At 41.1% G+C, this 19,494-nt stretch overlaps 2 protein-coding genes across 5 annotated transcripts in view; both read right to left on the minus strand.

The window, feature by feature from the left end:
* Positions 1-6,163, minus strand: part of eea1 (early endosome antigen 1) — a 14,962-nt gene extending 8,799 nt beyond the window's left edge. The window contains exons 1-11 of one of the 3 annotated variants that reach the window (XM_053885368.1): positions 6,024-6,163; positions 4,170-4,247; positions 3,969-4,081; positions 2,683-2,737; positions 2,533-2,598; positions 2,394-2,424; positions 2,222-2,323; positions 1,904-2,025; positions 1,657-1,812; positions 1,080-1,094; positions 679-795 (exon numbers count right to left, since the gene is read on the minus strand). In XM_053885368.1, the coding sequence (XP_053741343.1) occupies positions 679-795; positions 1,080-1,094; positions 1,657-1,812; positions 1,904-2,025; positions 2,222-2,323; positions 2,394-2,424; positions 2,533-2,598; positions 2,683-2,737; positions 3,969-4,081; positions 4,170-4,247; positions 6,024-6,047 (879 nt within the window). In that variant the 5' untranslated portion in view covers positions 6,048-6,163. Of the gene's footprint in view, positions 1-678; positions 796-1,079; positions 1,095-1,656; positions 1,813-1,903; positions 2,026-2,221; positions 2,324-2,393; positions 2,425-2,532; positions 2,599-2,682; positions 2,738-3,968; positions 4,082-4,169; positions 4,248-6,023 lie in introns of those variants that run through there. The other 2 variants (XM_053885369.1, XM_053885370.1) reach the window with 2 other exon arrangements.
* Positions 6,164-6,224: 61 nt separating this feature from the next.
* Positions 6,225-17,347, minus strand: nudt4a (nudix (nucleoside diphosphate linked moiety X)-type motif 4a). Of its 2 annotated transcripts, XM_053886628.1 has the most exons (5): positions 17,160-17,347; positions 13,346-13,456; positions 9,747-9,791; positions 9,302-9,389; positions 6,225-7,575 (listed from the first exon to the last, which is right to left on the minus strand). In XM_053886628.1, the coding sequence occupies exons 1-5, from the start codon at positions 17,256-17,258 to the stop codon at positions 7,361-7,363; spliced, it is 558 nt and encodes a 185-aa protein (XP_053742603.1). In that variant the 5' UTR covers positions 17,259-17,347; the 3' UTR covers positions 6,225-7,360. The 2 variants fall into 2 exon arrangements, with proteins under 2 accessions (XP_053742603.1, XP_053742604.1); XM_053886629.1 differs by lacking the exon at positions 9,747-9,791.
* Positions 17,348-19,494: the final 2,147 nt, after the last annotated feature.

Genomic DNA, 19,494 nt, shown 5'->3' on the forward strand with positions numbered 1-19,494 from the left:
CCGGGCGACAGTACTTCATTTAATCTAACTGTAAATTGAAAAAGTTTATTTTTGTATACAATGTGCTGGCCTCTCGCACATCGCAAAAGCACCCATAATGTCGACATTTCACCAAGTAATGTAGGCTCATCAGCAGCTGTGAGATATTACCTCATATTTTTAGGTCTCCATTTTGCAGCTGGTATTAGGAAGAACAATGGAGGCTTAAGTCTCAATAATGTATGAGGTTGAAACATAGTTAACATAGGTCTCAAGTTTGATTTGTTTTCGATAAAATACTGAAACATGACACAGTGTCCCGGTTTCATGACAATAGCACACCAATACCAGCAGTGGATTTTGCCCCCCAACTCTATTGTTGGTGATTTTCAGCTATGCAGTGGTCACATGACTGTCATTGTGCTGCTCTGGTCGGAGTTACAAGCGTCCTTGCGTAGCTTCAGCCGGTTGTTTCCCAGCTTCCCCACCCCTGCTTTGTGTTTCTGTGTTAAATTAGGCGATGTTATGACATTTCTTGGCCAGGAACATTCTGCCTTATTTACTGCCCCATGTCCAGTTATCACGCCGTTGCAGGCCTGATGACTTGGCTGTACTGCTTTAGTGATGTAGCACCGTACACAACTCCCATCCAATATATATTTTATGAATGTACCCGACAAAAACAAAAAAAAAAACTACCTGGTTTTGTTGAGTCATATTATTCAGGTCGCTCTGCAGCTGATGGATCTGCTGTGTGTAGACAGCTGCTTCCTGTGGACCCTTCTCCAGCTCGGCCTTGAGCTGAGAAATGGTCATCTAAGATGAAAATAGAAGTCCAGTTAAGTCAAAAGTAACCGGTGATGACAACAAGTACTTCACAACACCACTGAACTAAACAAACAAGACTATATGAAATAAAAGCCGGATTAATTCATCCGTCCCACGTATCCAATGATACAAGTGACACACATAAAAAAGTGAAGTAAATGAAAATTAAGACAAATTTTGGTTGGAATAACATAAAATTTGTAATATAAATGTGGAAAAAAAGGTTTCCAAGGATAAAACTGAATTCAAGTCCAACTCAAAACGTGTTTTACCTCATGTTTACGAATCTTGAAGAAAGAGTTGGACAGGGATACAGTTTGTGAGGAGCAGATGGAGAAGGGAAGGAGACACACAAAGGTCAGTCAAACACTGGAGCACAGAGGAGGAGAATATGTGTGCATTTAACAAATGATTTTGTTTTCTGCCACTATTATTTACACTCATGCTCAATGTGACACCAGGATTTCCCTAAACTAGGAATATTCCAACAAAGTCATGCCTGAAGAGAGAAAACCCACAGCCAACTCCCCCAAATCTCATCTAAGCTGCAGTGAGAGACGTCTGATGTTGCACGATTGAGGTCTATAAATACTGCTCCGTTCCTCTGAGACTAAAAACTGCAGGAGAAAGACTGCACTGTGCATTAATTAATTCCACACTGACAGAGGGAGATGGTGGAGAGGAACTGTTGCATGAGTTACTGAGGTATGAATAATGATGGGATAACACTGAAATTTAAGACCAAAATCTGCCACTACACATCAAGCTAATAGAGGCAGGAAATAATATCAGATAATTATCAGACACTAAACACGAAATGCTGACCAATAAAGAAAGTAAACTGATCACCTCTGAGTTTGTGTAGTTGGCTTGTAACTGCTCATAGTGGTTCTTTAGACGTTCAGATTCCAGTTCCCTCTCACGAGTCATTGAGTCCATCAATGTTTGCACTTGTACAAGCTCCTTCTGCAGCACCTCCACATCCTCCACGCCAGGTCTCTGCAACTACAGACACAGGATAAAAGTAATGTTTAAAAATAAATAAATAAATAAATCAGACAAAAAAAAAAAAATCAGAGGCGATTTTGAGATTCACCAGCTCTGTCTGCAGTTGTTCATTGTCCTGCTTGCTCTGCTGCAGCTGTTCAGTTAACTTGGAAATCCTCTGGTCAGCAACCTCCCTTAAACTCTTCTCCTCATCATATCGGGACTTGATATCTGAGGCAGGAAGCATCATTAAACACCTTGACGCTCAACAGAACCAAACAATAACATTTACAAAAGCTCCAGCAATTCATATAATGCTCTAACTGAATCTTGAGCAAACACTGAAGAAATTCATGGAGGCTTTGTGTGCTAGAATGAAGTCTCCACATGAAAACAGACTTCCCCGTCTGCTCAACTGCACACTGACCTACTATCTCTGTGGCCAGCTGCGCAGCCTTCTGCTCAAACAGGTCTTTCATCTGCTTGATGTTAAACTTCTCTGCCTCCAATTCGTTCAACTTCTCCAGCGCTGAGGAAGAAAAATCCACATTTGAGAGAAACGTCCTTATTCAAAATGAGTGAAGGGAGTGATGGCTTACCTGAATCGTCTGAGCTTGTCGGCCCATCTGTCTATGTGAATTAAGAGAAAAGCGCAAAGGAACAGTGAGATGTTTTGATGAATGCTACGAGATCACAAGTAACTTTGACTAAAGGAGTTAAACATCTTGACAGAATTACTTGCTTCAGGTGTCCTTGGACTTTGTCTAACTCCTTCTTCAGCTCTCCAGAGAACCATCGTTCTTCCTGTTGATGAGGCACAGCACCCAAACAGTTAGATTAACAACCAGTGACAAGCAGCTCGAGTTGAAATAGATAAGGAGAGCTTACTTTTAGAGAGGCATGTAGGTCCTGAACCTCTTGTCTTAACATTGTCAGGTCCTCCCTGAGTATTGGAAGGAAAACACAAAACATCTTTGGTCAGTAACTGAGTAAACACAATTTTCACAAGTTTTTTATGACTCTGTTTAATGGAGTCTTATGGTATTCAATGCATTTCATTATTGCACTTAGTGTATTTTATTGGTATGAATGTTTGATTCGACCTGTGTACAGCACCCTGTGGCAATCCTGTGTTGTTTTAACGTGTTCAATAAGTAAACTTGGTAGAAGCCGGTTTGGATTATTATGATGATTGATCTACAATATTTCACCTTCCTCTGTTTTCACTGAAGTGAATACATGGTTTTGCTAAGCAGTAACACTAATGAACTCCAGTTGGAATGAAAAAAGGTGTGAAATTTATGTTGTCCATTACAATATAACTAGGACAAACATGAAATAAGAGAGACACAGGTGATCGCAAAACAAACAAAAACAGCGCTCCTGGCAGGTCACATGGTTTCCACATTACATTGGCTAGTGTGTTGAAATGAAGATGACCATGCATCAGTTTTGTTTTCATCAACAAACATGTTTGTTTAAGCAGCTTTGCTGAATAATAGTTTTGATCAGATGAATGTGGAACGCTAACACATGCATGGCTCATGACTCATTTTTGTAGTCTTTCAGAGCATTTCACATGAGTTGGCTATTTAGCACATGACATTGACAATATAAACATTGAAGTTTTATTTTGATGGGAAGCTACTCTATTATTAGAGCATGACATTTGATCACTGACCAAAAAAATCCAAGAGCCAATACGGACAACAACTTTATCATCAAGGATGACGCCAAAGCTACCATATTTGACTCAGTATTTCCTTTCACTGCAAAAAAAAGGATGTAACAACTTTTTTTCATTTCTTCATTTATTAGTTGTTCCTGCAATTACGCAACATCCAACTTCTTCAAGCTTCACAAGCTAAGACATATTGTAAATGACTGATTCTTCAAACATCCATCTAATGTATGGTCTGATGCTTCATTTGCCCAGAATCGGGGATAATCCCAATGTTCCTCCCGACACAAGAATCACTATCACTATGCACAGCACAAGAATAACAATGTGCATTGAAAACCATTCATTTGGATGGGGCCAGATTATATTCAACGTTTAGAATGAAGCTGAGTGATCTGCTGAGACGGTGGGCCATGGCATTGGAGGGGGCAGCGCCACCTCTGCAGCATTGTCGGGGAAACGCTGCAATCTCAAACGGTTTTAATAATCTCACCTGGTGGGGGCCACATGTGCAGGAAGATCTCCAGTATCATGGAAAAGCTCATAATGTTTGAACAGTTCCTCTGCAGAGTTGTGTGACTTCATGCACTGAGGGCAGATGAAACCCTGACAAAGATAAAGGGTATTTGTTAAACGTTAAATCAGCAAAGGTGAAAAGTGGAGTTTTTTGATATACATGGCCAATGCATGTTACCTCAGAGGTCTGGTCATGGTTCAGGTCTGTGCTGGGCTGCTCTGACTCTGCATTCTGGGAGCCTCCTTTCCCAGGAGTCTGGAGTCGACAGACAACATTAAAATTGGTACACATACAGTCAATGAAGATTGATGACTGAAGATGACTCCATAAATTATGATTCCTCAAACTATACAATAACGGAGCGTCAACAAAGCCACAGCCAAAGCCCACATAAGTAGCGGAAAAACTGTTAAACGCAGCGGCAGTAGGAATGGCTGACTCATACAGTCACCAGCAGCATGTGTTTAAAATTATTGTGCACTCACAATTTCCATGAAAACCAGCAGCGCTTCAGAACTACATAAGAATCAATTGTTTTTATTGCAAGAATCAGTGAGTTACTGCTGATATTTCCCGGTCAAGTATTATTTAATAGAATTGATCCCCCTGTTTTCGATTCATCTTCCCTTATTGACATGGACCATCTCCGTGCCTCTCTCTTGCAACAAGATAAACAGTACCTTTTAAAATGTCTTTATTCGTTGTTATCTCAGTGACAACATACCTGAAATACATGCCACATTGCTCACTACACCTAAATCAATTATTTACGCATGATGGACTCCCCACCTCCCCATTCACAGGAGCACTCTCACTTCAGATCCTGTCTTTCACTGAGGACATGAAGTACAGGTAGGATTCATAGTCATACACATAGATCTTCCTGGTTTCTATGGCTATGACAAAAGACACTGCAGTCAGGATATGGACTAGAGTGACCTAAAAAATATCAGCCAACTAATCATGTCAAACTCTAAAGCACAAGTGGTCCATCGACACAGTTTGTCTGGCTCAGAGTTGTATGAATAAATGGCGTGGTTGTGAGATAGATGGTGAACTTTGAACACTTGAACCAGTATCTTCACAGATTATTGACAGCAGGGTTGCAGAAATCTTGCATCCATAATAAGCAACTGCCCCTTTTAAAATCTAAGTTTCAGTTACTAAATTAAAAAAAAAGTAATATGGATTTCAAACACATTTATTGAGAGAGACATTTCATTTATCAAGGCTGAGGACTGAAATTAATGGACAACATGCGATATATTACACATGGAAATTTAAAAAAAAAACTATTGAAGTTTTTTTTTGTTTTGCTTTGTCGTGACGTACCCAGTTTTGTGAACTTATTTAGGCAAATTTATTGGTAACAGTTTGGCTGAAACCAAGCAGCAGTGTGTCCCAACACACTTGGCTTATGGGAAATGTAGTCAACTCTCATTGCTACCCCGCTAACGTGCCCAGATTCCATCTAACAGTGATGACAGAAAAAAACGTATTGTAGAGAAAACAATGATATGTGGCTGTAAAACCGATTGACACAAGGGATGCTGTGTTTCTGGTGGACTGTGACACAGCACCCACATCTCGTCCGACGACAGCGTTAGCATGTGAGGGGAGGACGATGAATTAACATACCGTTTGGGTGACTAATAAAGCAAACATATATGTGCCAACAAGTGAGGTAGTTCAACTCGCATTACAATGGAAAATCAACACACGACAACAGCTAAGAAATAAACGTGTTTTCTATGTGTATCTTTAAGAATAGCAAATCAAATGAAGTTAGCATCTCCTGGCTAACTATGTCAAACCCACGCAGGGAGCGCTCGATATGTTTACAAGGAACCGACTGGGCGAAGGGGTTTTCCTTCGCAAAGCTAATAAGATCAACACTCCGCCCACCGACGGCACGACGTGCAATAAAATCAGGCTACCCCACCATGAAAACAGAAAGCACAGGCCTCTATAACAAGACTTGTTTGAACATAACAGATGTGCAATGAATATCATAACAGGCCAATGACTTACCATCTGTAAAATCCGCCTGAGCATCGCCTCGGGTAACTTAGTCCAGACACAGAAGCCGGAGGTTTTACCAAAGGCAAAGTTTACGTCGCTGTCAGACGAACACCTGACCGGGAGACGACAGGAGCGGCGGATGGGCGGGGTTTAAGGAGGAAGGACAAGTCTGGATTCGTCAAGATAACACACAACGGCTTTCATCTTCATTCGCCATTTATTCTTGTCATGATCTATGTACAACACAAACAACGTACCAGTCATTCGTTTAGTGAAAACAATTGTTGACTATATTCACAACATTTAGAGACAAATAGTATAAACAGATATTGTGGTGTTGACAAAACAGTGTGGCTGGATTTCCCACTTTCTAAAGCATCTGGTAAGAAACGCATGTGACATTAAGGACTGTGTGTCTCGATAAACAATAATAAATAAACCCGGGAATTGAACAGCCAAAACACTACATTCATTCGTAACAATACATCCAAGTTTCTTAAGGCAATACATTGCTCACTAAAGATTAATAATACAAGTTAGATTACAGCAGTGTGTGTTCTTGTGATAATTCCAGTCAATTCTGGAGTACTGTCTTACGAAAGGCACTTGGGGAAAGCTCACTATTTATTAGACAAAAGCGCATCGTCTTCTCATTTTATTAATTGATGGCCGCCAAGCAACAGGTTGTGTTGCTAACCAAGGGTTCAACAGGTGAGAGGAAGACCCACTCACTCTATTCATCTGGCAGCATTACATCCCCAATTAATATGACTGAAAATCTGAACATGATTTTTGGATTAGATACTTCATTCTTTGCGTGGTACATAAAGATGGTCAGTTGGCACTAGGAAAAAAAACAGCAACTTTAAAAATGGCATTGTAAACAATGACCCAACTATACAAACAAATATCTTTCCAAACGTCTTGTGCAGGCATTACTGGCACAGCATGTTTGAGACTTCATCTAAAAGCAAAGCATTCCCTCAATTTTTGTTTTTCTAATCTAGAAACGCACCAATGATAAGTTAAAAGGCTGTAAGACTGTTATTGGCCTTCACGATTCATATGCTGCACCTGATAACCGCGGTCCATCTAAAGCTTTGAATGGACACATTTTGCTCATTTGGCTGGTGATAGTTATCAGAAAAGACATTTAAAAAAAAAAGTGTTACGATACTTGAAAGACATTTTTGGCACTTTTGTTTCCCACTTGACGTGAGATTTAACATCAACCAAAGGAAACTTTCACTGTACACAATAAAAACCATAGTTAGTTATGAAATTAAAGCACAAGTCCATTTCAGATGTTGGCTTCTCTGCAGATCAGCCCGGTGCCATTATCGCTCCTATCGGTTGACAAGATCGGAGGCCAGTTTGGAGCAGACCACGTAGTGAGGTGTGTTGTTGTCCATCACCGCAGAGCCCAGAGTGTTGCCATTGGTCGGGCTGCACACTGGGCCACAGGTGTTCTTGAGGGTGCGTAGGTATTCGGCGTGGACTGGCTTGTGGCTCTGCAGCACCCTGATGGCTTCGTCGACCTTGAACCACTTTCGTTTCCTACCTGTGGGCAACAATCCCAGCGCATTCCCAGTTAATGTGATAACCAAGACTAAGTGCGGTTGCGCAACAAGAGTCACTGCATTTCTTCAACAATGCCTCCTAATGGCTTCAGTGGAGTTTAAACTGGACTTGTAATGATCGATCACAAGACAACTTATCAGCGGAGGAAGCGGTTTCTTCATCTCCGCACATCAATAATGGAACTCGGCCTGCAAGCCTCCATCTATGCAACATTAATCGACTAATCCCTCATTCCTAACAGAGCAGCCGTTCTTAATCACACCCAGTTCAAATACCTTATTGATAACTTTGAACTCATTTATATTGTCCCCCTCTTTAGCCCACAAACACGCTGCAGCTGGGTCAGAATGTTCACTGATTCTTCAAAGTAGCCAAGTCAAAGTGTTATGGAGTTCTATTGACTCCAAGTTAATAACAGACTTCAGGAATCTGTCACTTATCTTCAGGGCCCAGGAATCTTGCATGTTTATATACGTCTCAGTAGGGTGACCTTTTGCCTTCACAAGAGGGGAACAGTAGCTTTACCTACTGCAATTCAAATAATAGACACCTGGTGTCACTAAAATTGAGAAAATATGTTGGCAAGCCATTATTTTAAAAGTAAAGATAAACAGTTAATGAGTGCTCTGTGCCGATCTCGGCTCAATCGGAAACATAACTCAAAATATTCCCCCATAATATTATACAACAGGAGCTAATGGTGCACACGCCTGGGTCAGGACCAAAGTTACAGTGGAGAATAGGCATTCCTGACCTATTTCAGGGCGTGTTTATGAAGTCAGCTAATTTTGGCGACAATTCCAGTCCACTGATCTTTCAAGTAAACTGTCACTCGCCTTCAGCGTTTCCTCACATCTATAGAGAAAATCATGCCGGTGTGAAAATAAGAGCCGGGTGGCAGCCGCGTTACATTGACACCTCGAGAATAAGAACCTCTGGCCTTTAAGCTACAGAAAGTCAAACTGAGGTCTTGTTCAGGACACATAAGGTTACAGTGAGTGATGATATTTGAAAAACAACTGGGCACAGCAAACACACCTCCCCCAGTGAATGGCCTGAACTCTCAGTGGCTGAAGGATATAAATGAAGCCCACTTTCCAGACTTGTTAAAAATAGGCAAGTCTCGCTGCCCAATTTCAGCCAAAACTTTGGCTGTATATAATTTACACAGCAACTTTTCAACAGTCACCAAAGTAGAGTCACAGTATTAACCCTGAACTCTGGGCAGGTCAGCAGAGTCATTTCCCAATTCACCAGATAACCCACTTTCAAGACTGCAGGCAAAAAAGCCATGTAATCAACTCAACACATGTCATGAGCTCTTACAATTCCCAAGCTGCGTTCCTGTCTAGAGTTCAGCATTACCCTGACGACCTTTCAATTCATGTCTTAGGTTAAATAAATAAAGGCCTGGAGCAAGGAGGTCTGCGGGACATGGGGTTTGGGGCGGTAGCCAAAAAGGTAAACGTTGGGAAACTCCTGCTGAAGACACAAACGTTTACATCTACACTTTCAGATAAGCAAAACAAACAACAACCACATTCATAAAGAGGTCCGTGACTGAACTACCTTCAAATTCTGGTTTGTCACCAGATTTAATACACGCTTTTCAACATACTCTTCAACTCCAGCGCTACAGGTGGTTAATCAGTGTCTACGTGAAGGGTGTATTTCAGCACTGCTGCCGTCGAGGCAATAAAGCATACCTATGTTGACAGAGTCCTCCCAGTCCTCCAGTGTCTCTGTCACTATGAGGATGTAGACATACGTCCTGTGTTTCCTGTCCTGATTGTGCTGCGAGAAAGAGAAGAAGACGTGATATTATGTAACGCAGGATTTGAAGCGTGAAGGCGGCTATAAACTGAAAATGCATGGATCATAAAATTGTCATCTGAAAGAATGGCGTGATTGGTGGGTTTATTTGCCTTGCATCTGTCAACACTTCAACTTGTCGTGGCAATGGAGGAGACAAAGAAAAACAGAACGAAACCTGCAGAGACTTTATAAGCTCTGAGGCATTTGAAGTGCTTTGGAAACTGTCACGTCAAGGCATCCCGGGCATGACAGGTCACCAGCGCAGTTGATTCAGTACAATTATATAATTCATAATTTGCAATCTGTCAATACGAGGAAGTTCTCTCGGAAGCTTACCTCAAAGATCCCAAGAAGTCTCCCCAGCTTCCCTTTCACACCGGCCTGTGAGTGCAGAGACACAGGTCGGTCACATAAAGGATGTGAGTGTGAACTGGCTTTGATATCTACACTGTCATTCACTGTGTTTACAACCCTCATCCAGCTCGACTAAAAGCTTTATGATGATGTGTCTTAAAAACATGTCTCTTTACTTAGTGTGAATAAAGATAGTGAACAACCCATTTCGCAATATGACTTGTTGTGAAGGGAAAAAGACGGCTGGTGCCTTTTATCATTATCCATTCATGTACTTAGAAATGAGGAAGAAAAAACAATGACAGTCTATTATCTGTTGAGTGGAACTTCAGGGTGAGTATTAAGGTCAGTATAATGCATCATATTCATGAGAAAAAGTCATGAGAAAAGGGTTTGATGCGTGGGTCATGTTGGATTTTATTTGGCGAACAAACACGCACATTCATAATTTTGTGTAAACCTTGATGTAATGAAAACTACTAAATAATAGATAAGAAAAAAAAGCGTTTTGAAGATGATCCCCAGCACATTTCCATTTCATTAAACCTGGCAATCCAGAAAAAAAGGTTTAAGACAACTGTCTTATGGACCTGAATCTTAAGAATTTAAGTCATGGCAAAATTCAGTTACTTTTCTTTATTAGCAGAGCCATAATGCCTCTGCTTGGGTTTCCTGCCGCCCTGTGTTAGCTTCAGCATTGTTTTTCTCACATCACATACATAAGTATTTCATAAGAACATCATAAAGGCAGATCAAGCGGCACTTCTTAAAAAAATCATTAATTGCTATTTGAAAAATCATTCGTCATTTTTAGGTTCCCATAGTATCTGTCTGTTTTCCTTTCTCATGGCTAGTAGGAGTTAAACTGAAATGTTTAATTCAGTATTAAAAATTAATCTAAAAAGAATCTACTTCTCACCCCCCAAAGTAAACCATATGAAGTGAAAATAAATCCTTGTAAAAAGTGTTTATGATTTATACAGAGAATCTTTATATGAAAAGATGCAAAAAGCCCACCTCTACTGTGAAGCTACAAATACCACTTTCATTTTGTATATTTGCGTCCAGGCTTATCTTGAAGAGGAAAACGGTTTCCTCTAGTGGTGGGTAAAATGATTCCGTCAGGGCAGGGTGCTCAAATATGCACCGCAGCTCCGGGGGCTTGCATGCAGAAAATGTTTTGTAAGTGGATCCTACTGATGAAATAGTTCCACTGTGTTAGAATGTCAGTAAAGCTTGGCAGCATGTTGCTCATCATTCTGCGGCAAAAGCAGGCACTGATGGCTTGTCTAAGCAAGTCACACTTAAATTAGCCCTGGTCGTTGTCCCCATGCGTGGATAAATCTCAAAGATACAATCTGTAATTTTGACCTCCTGCTGTTTGGCATACTTTAAATGTGGTCTCTTGTTTCATGGCTCATGAGATCAGTGAGGGATCAGACTACTGTGGAACCTAACTTCATGCAACATTCTTAAAGCTTCAACCATGATTTATCAGTATATTTGTCAAGATAAAGCCACATGGTGCTATACTGACCTGTCATGAAGTGACAAAGTGGACAACTAGCAAGTGTTGGGAGGACTGACCAAAGGTCAGGGGTCTATTTGCCTATCACATGGGTCACACATGGGTTGTGTAATCTGACAAAACCACGCAGATAATCCATTTAATTTAACTCTATATATTAAACATATAAACATCAGGAATGATAAGTACAAGCTCCTGAAGGTGGTAGGATATAGTTCAGCTCCAGAGGAAGCCATTGCACTCCTGAAACATCTCTGCTAAAAACTGACACAAATGGGTAGAGAAGTGATGTGCTTTTAGGGTCACTTTTAACTTTACCCCTTAAATTTACGTGATGGGACAATCATTTTAAATCAAAAGGCAGTTGTTATGAAACAATATTTGTATATAATTTAACTAGGCTGTAATGATACGATAACCACAAGTGAAGCTCCCATTCTTTCAGCGAAAACGGAACGAAAAAGGTTCAAGTCTTTAAATGAAAGCAGTCAACTGAAAATTACGTTTTGATCTTTGTTGGCATCAATGGTGGTCAAAACCAAATGGTGTTAAAAGTAGGATGTATAAGGCAGAGACGTGACAGGACTTCAGGAGTAGGAAGATCATGCAGGGAAAGACTCAGACTTCCTCAGTGCGTTTAAGGGACATGCAAGACCAATAAGGTCATAGGAAGTACCAGGTCAGGTCTGGACTAGTATTCAGGAAAAACCTTTTTTCCCCTGTCTGAAAATCCTGTTCACCTAGGTTCAGTAAGTTCTTCCTCAAGGACCACAGAGACTTAAGCAGGGGCAAAAAAAAAAAAGGGGCCATCTAAATGTGAAACAAAAAGTAGATTCACACTGTCAGGATTGTGTATGAGGAATTAGAATCCAGTGGTTTTCAGAATATTCTTTGCCCTCATCCTCTGTGGTTTGCGGCTTTTCTATATTCAGATGCATGTCAGATCTCAGAGTCACAACCTGTTGGTAACAGGAGACTGGTCCCAAATGTCACTGCCATACGTCAACCCTGTCAGCACACTACTATCCACGGCAGGAGCTCCCTGCTGGAGCCAGCAGAGAGGCCCTGGCAAACAACCAGAAATCTCTTAACTGAACCACAGAACAATTACGCGCTTATTTCTGCGTCACAGCAAAATATTTCCAGTTATCACAGCCAAAGTGTAATTACTTGCCTACACGCTGTCACTGCTGAGGACACCATATGGTCGTGTTTGCACTTGTGTAGTCGGTAGCTCACAGTTAAAAGCATGGTTGAGAAAAGTATCTACACTAACACGTTATATTTGGACACAGTACTAATTTGCAATGGCCGATACTACTATTTGTGCGTGCACAACGTAGGGCCGGTGTCAGTGACAGACTCCACCGGCACCACGGTCATCATGGCGGCTTCTAAAAGGTCAGTAAAGCTCCCGTTTGTTAGTTCCGTACTATATTAAACTCATAAATAATGGTAGTCTGTTTGGTGCCTCGCAGTAATGTTGGTTGGTTAATAGCACATAGCTCCCTGACAAGACGTCTTTTCCTGCATTAAAGTTAAATTGTCAGTGAATCTACAGTGAGAGATAGAGTGTTCTTTGATGTATTTACTATGGTTTTGTTTTTCATGTCAATACATTTTATATGCCTTTGTAAGAATGATTTTTTCATCCCTGTGGTATATTATACCAGTGGTATCGAAAATTATGTTGAGTATTGAGTATTTTTCTGAGTATTGTTCGTGAGTTTGAAATTTTAGTACACTGGTTCAAAATAAGGTTTCCTCTTGACCTATCACTGCAGAGTGGGCGTGATTTCGATAGGCTTATGCACATTTTCTAATGTAAATATTTCAAGTCATAGAAACATAATGATCATTTTAAAAGACACTGAAATCAAGTCTCAGTTGAAGTCTCAGTTATTCTAAGTTATTCTATAAAAACAAGTCTGGCATTTTAACATCTCTACTTTCCTTGTACTATATGTACAGATTCAACTACCGAAAAAAGTCTGAAACTTCTGTAAAATATAAAAAAAATAAGATTAAGGTAAGTCCTCCTAAACCAGCTCACCTCCTCATAGACTTCCCTGACTGCAGCTCCACAAGGCTCCTCCTCAGGCTCCATCCCTCCTCCAGGTACAATCCATTGGTCAGGATGGCGGCTGCTGCTCACCAGTAGAACCTGCCAAGTTGAGAAAAGCTTCATCAGCATTCTTTTGCCACGCAAAGAGAGAGGCTCAGCGGGGACAGCTAAAAACATGACAACATCACACACCAGTGAAGAATCTGTCACTGCTATGTTTGCAATTGACATGGCGAGATCTCGCATGTCAGTCGACGTTGACATCACTTCAGAGTTTCGCATGAATAAGAAGTGAGTTATCGAATCACAAGACAGTGGATGCTCTGGACTGGACTATAAATAATTATGTTTTTTAAACAATATGTTTATTTGATCAATTAATATTAATCATTCACACATCCACGCTCACTGACAGTTGAACTGCAACACGTTGCATGTCAGCTCACATGTTTATAGCACTCAAGCCGGTGTTGACTTGAACAGTGGAACTCCTTCTTTCCTTAGGTGTTAGAATGGAGTCTGACGTGCGCAGGGGGTCATTTGCGGTAAAATCTTTCAAGGGCATAACATTCTGTTTGATGTGCAAAGTGCTACAGTGTGTTTTGTAGTGTGTAGCGAAGTGCGATGGACGGCTGTCAGTGCGACTGAAGGTGTCAAGCGACGTTCATGCCACCAAGCAGCCATGAATACACACTTGAAGAGCCACATGTGAGACCAGCGTGGACTTAATGAACGTGCATTTAAATATTTTGACCTCTGACCAAGCTCATAAAGGTGAGCAAGCAACCAAATACACAGACATCTTTTCTGACAATTTCAAAACACGGGGTCTTGACATGGTGACAAATGAGTGACGGTAAACGTATCTTACACTCAAATGCAGACACATGCAGTTGGGTCTTTTTTTGAGTACGGTGCCCCTCAAGAGGTATAGTCACTTGACCCGACTCTCTGTATGACCCATATTACATTCACGTGTAAATACTTTCCCGTCGTGGACCAGACAACCAGTTAGCACTTACACACCTGCTTTCTCAAACTGAAAATGTCACCAGAACTCGTGGCTTATTTAGGACTAGAAAGAAGTTCAATTTCTCTCAACGGGAACGTGATAGCGCGGCAGACATGTGACGGGCGCTAATGATTACATCTTACAGTACAGTCAAAGTTGCTGCTGTGACCAGTGAAACTTCATGCTGGGGCACCGCTACTGGGATCTCACTCTGCAATGGGGTTAGGTGAAATCCAATACACACCAAAACAAACCTCATTCACTTGAGGCCGGGCTTTAAAGCCAACCAGTGTGGATACACTCCTCAGTAAAACAGCAATCACACCTCACAAATTATTGCATTGTATAGCTTGATGGGTAGAGGAAACGTAGCTCGCAACACCTCCTCAAAAAAAGACACAAACAAACAATTTGATTCTTACAAGTATTAGAAGGAGAGCAAATTCAGTATTAGAAGGAGAGCAAATTCATCAGAGGGTTGTCTGTTGGACAAATACACACACATGCATGCACAATTTCACACAAATGCCTGATGAGGCACGTGGGAACTCCAGCACACACCAGCAGCCAAAAGGCTTTAAAAAAAAAAAAAAAAAAATCACAGGATCAGCAGTTGCCTATTGGTGCGAAAACAACAGCGCTTATCTGAGGAGGTTAATGGCCGCGAGGGACACACACCTTCCTGATGGACGAATGAGCTCAAAACGGAAACGTGCGGATAAACACAGAGTGACTGACTGACGTCTTTTTGTCAGTTGGAGCAGCGCAGTCTACAGTCGGTGTTGACAGAGGCCCCTGGCCACCGCAGGAATGAGTCGATCCTAAAAACTGAGCATCAGTAGATATTCCCACCTGTATTCTATAGCAAATATTCCATTCTCAATTTAAATTAGTGTAGTTTTGTTGTGTACTATTTGATGACCAAACAAGACTGTTCACTTATTTAATCTTTTTACATGGATTCTTCATGTTTCCACACATTACTCTTTCACATCTTCATGAGCAACTTCCAAAGTCCAACTTGTGTCTCAACCACTTCATATTTCTTCAAATAAAAACAAAAGCATAGAATATGTCTTACTAAAAACAATATCACCTAGTTCATTTTCTTGTATTTAAATGTTTCCATCTTCCTACATTTCAAGAAAAAGAAGGTATTATTTATTTTGCAGAACTAATGATTGTATTACTGTTTAGCTTCTGCTTAATCTAAATTAGGTTTCTATCAATGGGATACATGATCGTAAAATACCCAATTACTCTTATCTGGTGAGATATGGCACCATTTATCCCCTTGAGGCTCAGCTGTCATGTCTCGGAAGTGACACTAAATGAGGCATGCAGAGCTGATGGACACTTTCCCACATAAACTGTGACACAACTTATTAACAAGACTGGAAGCGCCCTGGTGTTGGTGAGAGGACCACCACCTCGTGGTCTGCTGCGGTCAGCAAGACCTGAAACGAGATGTCAACACCAGAGAAGCAAGACCAGAAGAAGAATGATGGTGAAGCACGAGGAGCATGAAAGCAAATCTGCCAGGGTACAGCAAGTGCCTGCACCTTGTTTCTATAAATTGCCACAGATAGGTCACTTCGTGTTTAGCACAGAGTGTATCACTCAACCACCTGCGAGGAGACTTCCCCCGTATCGCATGCAGTGCTGAGATGGGCCTCCATCTCTGGGCAGACGCGCACTGATGTAGGACACGGCAGCATTCAACTGCCTGACTGTGCAATCTGAAGTATCGGTGGAATGTCTCTATCGATGACATCAGTTGTTGAGAACACCCAAGGAAAAGGAAATCCTGTACTTGTTCCACAGCATTATAACTGGTGACACTGACAACTGGAGGAACAGGAATTATCTAATAAAGTTGAATTTTATTATTTTTGGATGTTTTGGATGATAAAATATTGCATTTCCTCCACATTTTCACACCACCATAAAAGGAAATTGAAGCAGAGTACAGCAGTATAAGATCCATTGTATCCTTTCACACACTGTAGCTAGTAAGACAGGTTTCCCATCACGCCACTAATATCCTGTGTTCCCACCGCTTCTCCTTTCGGTCAGACTCACAATCGAAATGTCAGTGCTGCATTTATCTGACTAGACCATTTGTTCGTGGATTTTATCTAAAAAGTGTCTGATGTGTTGCATGAAATCTGCATGGAAGTGGTTGAACAGGAAGAGCGACAGGACACAGTGATACCCTGGAGACCACCATCTCTGGTCAACAAAGTGAAGGTCTAGTCCAGTGAGAATTACTGAGCATGCGTCTCACAATGTTTAGCTTCTCCAGGTGTGCGGGGGATTTGTAACCATGTGGATCATCCACACCGGTGCCTGGCTACTGGCTGTTTACAATGAAGTCAAATAAGTTCCAAAAAACTGGTTATTGGAGACCTCTTTTTAATTACATAAGTCATATTCTAATTCTGCATGTGATAATTGAAATAAAAAGTGGTGTTATTTGAAATATTTTCCCCAACCAACTCTTGTATTTTCTTTCAAATACAGACGTAACTGGACCAGATAAAAAGTAATCGCAAGAAGAAATTGTTTCCTCTGTAACCGGAAGTGACTGAGACGGTCTCGCGCTGAGACCCTTTCGTACTATGGGTCAAACATTTTCCCCGACTCACCAATATCTTGACAATTCTAATAATGTTCGCCAAAGCACATGAAACGACACGTTGAGGTAAGATGAATGTGACTCGACAGAATTAACTCGGAACATCGGTGCGCAGCAGTCAGTTAAGGCGCCTAACTTTAGCCTAGTCCCACCTCGTCTTCAGTCTCGTTCTTGAAGCACAAACACGCCGCTCTTCGCTTGAACCCCTCTCCGTCGTACGTCCTGGTCTGGTTGGGCTTGAACTTCATCATATATATCCACAGGAGGTTGAAGCGCGCTAGGACCAGCCTTCATTCACGTCTGTGTGGAGGCGCTGGTGCCAGTCGAACACTCGTATTGTGACAGCTTCAGTGAAGAGTGGGGATCAAGCCAGCAGTCACGTTTAACACTTCCGCCGGCTTTCAAAATAAAACGACAGAAATTGCTGTCTATGTCGGTTGCTCTACTTAAACTATGCTTTTGACCCAGCTGCGAAACATGTCAGCTATTCTTTTACTTTCTTTAAAATGGGAAATGCTCATAATCAGAAATTCAAGTCTTGAAACTATACACAAATATTTCATATAGTAAAAATCCAAGTCTCATATACTAGCCTCTGACAAAGTCATGATACATTAATCATTGAATATTTAACTGATTTGTTTTTCTTTTATTTCTAGATTCTTCCCACCCTTTTGTCTTAAGTGTTCACCTGATACATTTTCTTCCACTTATTTACACACATAGTAGGAATCTTCAGTTTGTTTATATGTGTTCATTATGCAGTATATTTGATATGTCTTCGTGCTTAGCATCAATAGTGATATCAAAAATACTGCAATAGTATGTAGTATTGCTTGGTGTCATGAGTATTTTAATAATGCTATTGAGAGTGGGTCCCAACTGGTCATCCATTTTACGCACGCACACAAAAATTAGTTTTCCTGGTACTTTATAGTATTTCCACATCCAAATCCAATTCATCATTCACTTTTTCATCAGTCGTACTTTATGCAGTACCTTCAGTTTGTTCTTTACCATTGAAAACGATGGACGTTGTTCTCATTGCCAAACCTGATCATTCCACTTCTGACACCTTTTGTTAGCAACAGAGAGAAACACTTATGCATGCTATAATTGAACACTACTGAGTGGTATTCATAGTTCAATCTGCCAGTATAAGTTATGCATTTGCGAGTCACCACACAGTTATGGATGTGACCTGCTAAATCCCAGTTTAATGTCTTGCACTTGACTGACAACTTAAACCCTTATCTAATGTCATACTTAAGTTTTCAGTTCGAATCAGTCTGCAATCTAAAAATATTTGTCCTCAAAGATCAAAGACCTGTATTGAGATCTGAGCTGCAGCAGCCGGTCTTTACACTGGACAAGTTAACATATGTGTTCCGGCCGTTCTGTTCTGATCACATGAGGTTTTGGAACAGAAACGCTCGAGAAATTAGAGGATAGATGATGGAGAACTGACTGTTTTGTTAGCTATACATGTCATTTTGCATAAATTTAAATGGGCTTTGGGATGTGTCTGTGCGTGTTGGGAGACCTGGGCGGTTGCCCATATCAGGACAGGGATTCGATTCTCACAGTGAAAGTTGTTGTCATGATTTACATGTATTTTTTTTAGTTGGAGAAGTATAAAGGACCTTCTACCTGTTGAGTGAGCGATAAATAGGCTTCTTGAATAGGTGGAAAAGCATGCCCAAGCACCATCAAAAAGTTTAATATGAGCACAGAGGCTGTATACAGGGAGGACCAGGGTTGTAGGTCAGACTGCAACAGGCGTTCTCCAAAAGCAGCCGCTGCTAGAAACCCTGGCCCTGTCAGGAAGAAGGAATTCCATTCAAAGCCTTTAATTTCCACTATGAAATCAGAGTGATGTTAAGCCGTTCCAGGGGCTCTCTGAACTCATTCATTATCTTTCGCTCTAATGGGGTCACTGAGGCTGGATCATATCCCGACTACATGGCGTACTGAAGAGGTCGCCATTCTTTCACAGGACATATTTGATCTTTGTGAATTCAAAAGGAGTAATCATTATATATTTTGGAATTACACGCAATGTACTAATTTAACAATGCATGTAAAACGAACTTTTAACAAATACAATAAGAAAACACTGTCATTTTCATTTCCGCTCGCTTTATTTTGCGAACAACACAAACTAGAGCGAAATCATTTTTACCGTAGCTACTGGGATAAGGGCGCAAGAGTCGCTCGGTGCCTGACAACACAAACGCTATCAGCAGCTATTTATAAACGCGAGGCTGGGAAGTGAACAATTGATGCTAAAGCCACTAAATAAAGTAGTATTAGTCGTGGAAATCAACAGCTGTGCGCGATGATGCATAAAATGATCTCAGCTACTATTTCTAATGACGAACTGCGCACTTGATCCATTCACTCTTCCCGGGTTGGGCTGGTTCGCTGACGCCAACGAATTAAGTCGGAAGCAAATTCATCGGATGACGTGAGTCTGTTTCTGTGTCG

Source organism: Synchiropus splendidus, chromosome 14 (assembly GCF_027744825.2).
Source record: "Synchiropus splendidus isolate RoL2022-P1 chromosome 14, RoL_Sspl_1.0, whole genome shotgun sequence".
Classification (NCBI taxonomy): Eukaryota; Metazoa; Chordata; class Actinopteri; order Syngnathiformes; family Callionymidae; genus Synchiropus; species Synchiropus splendidus.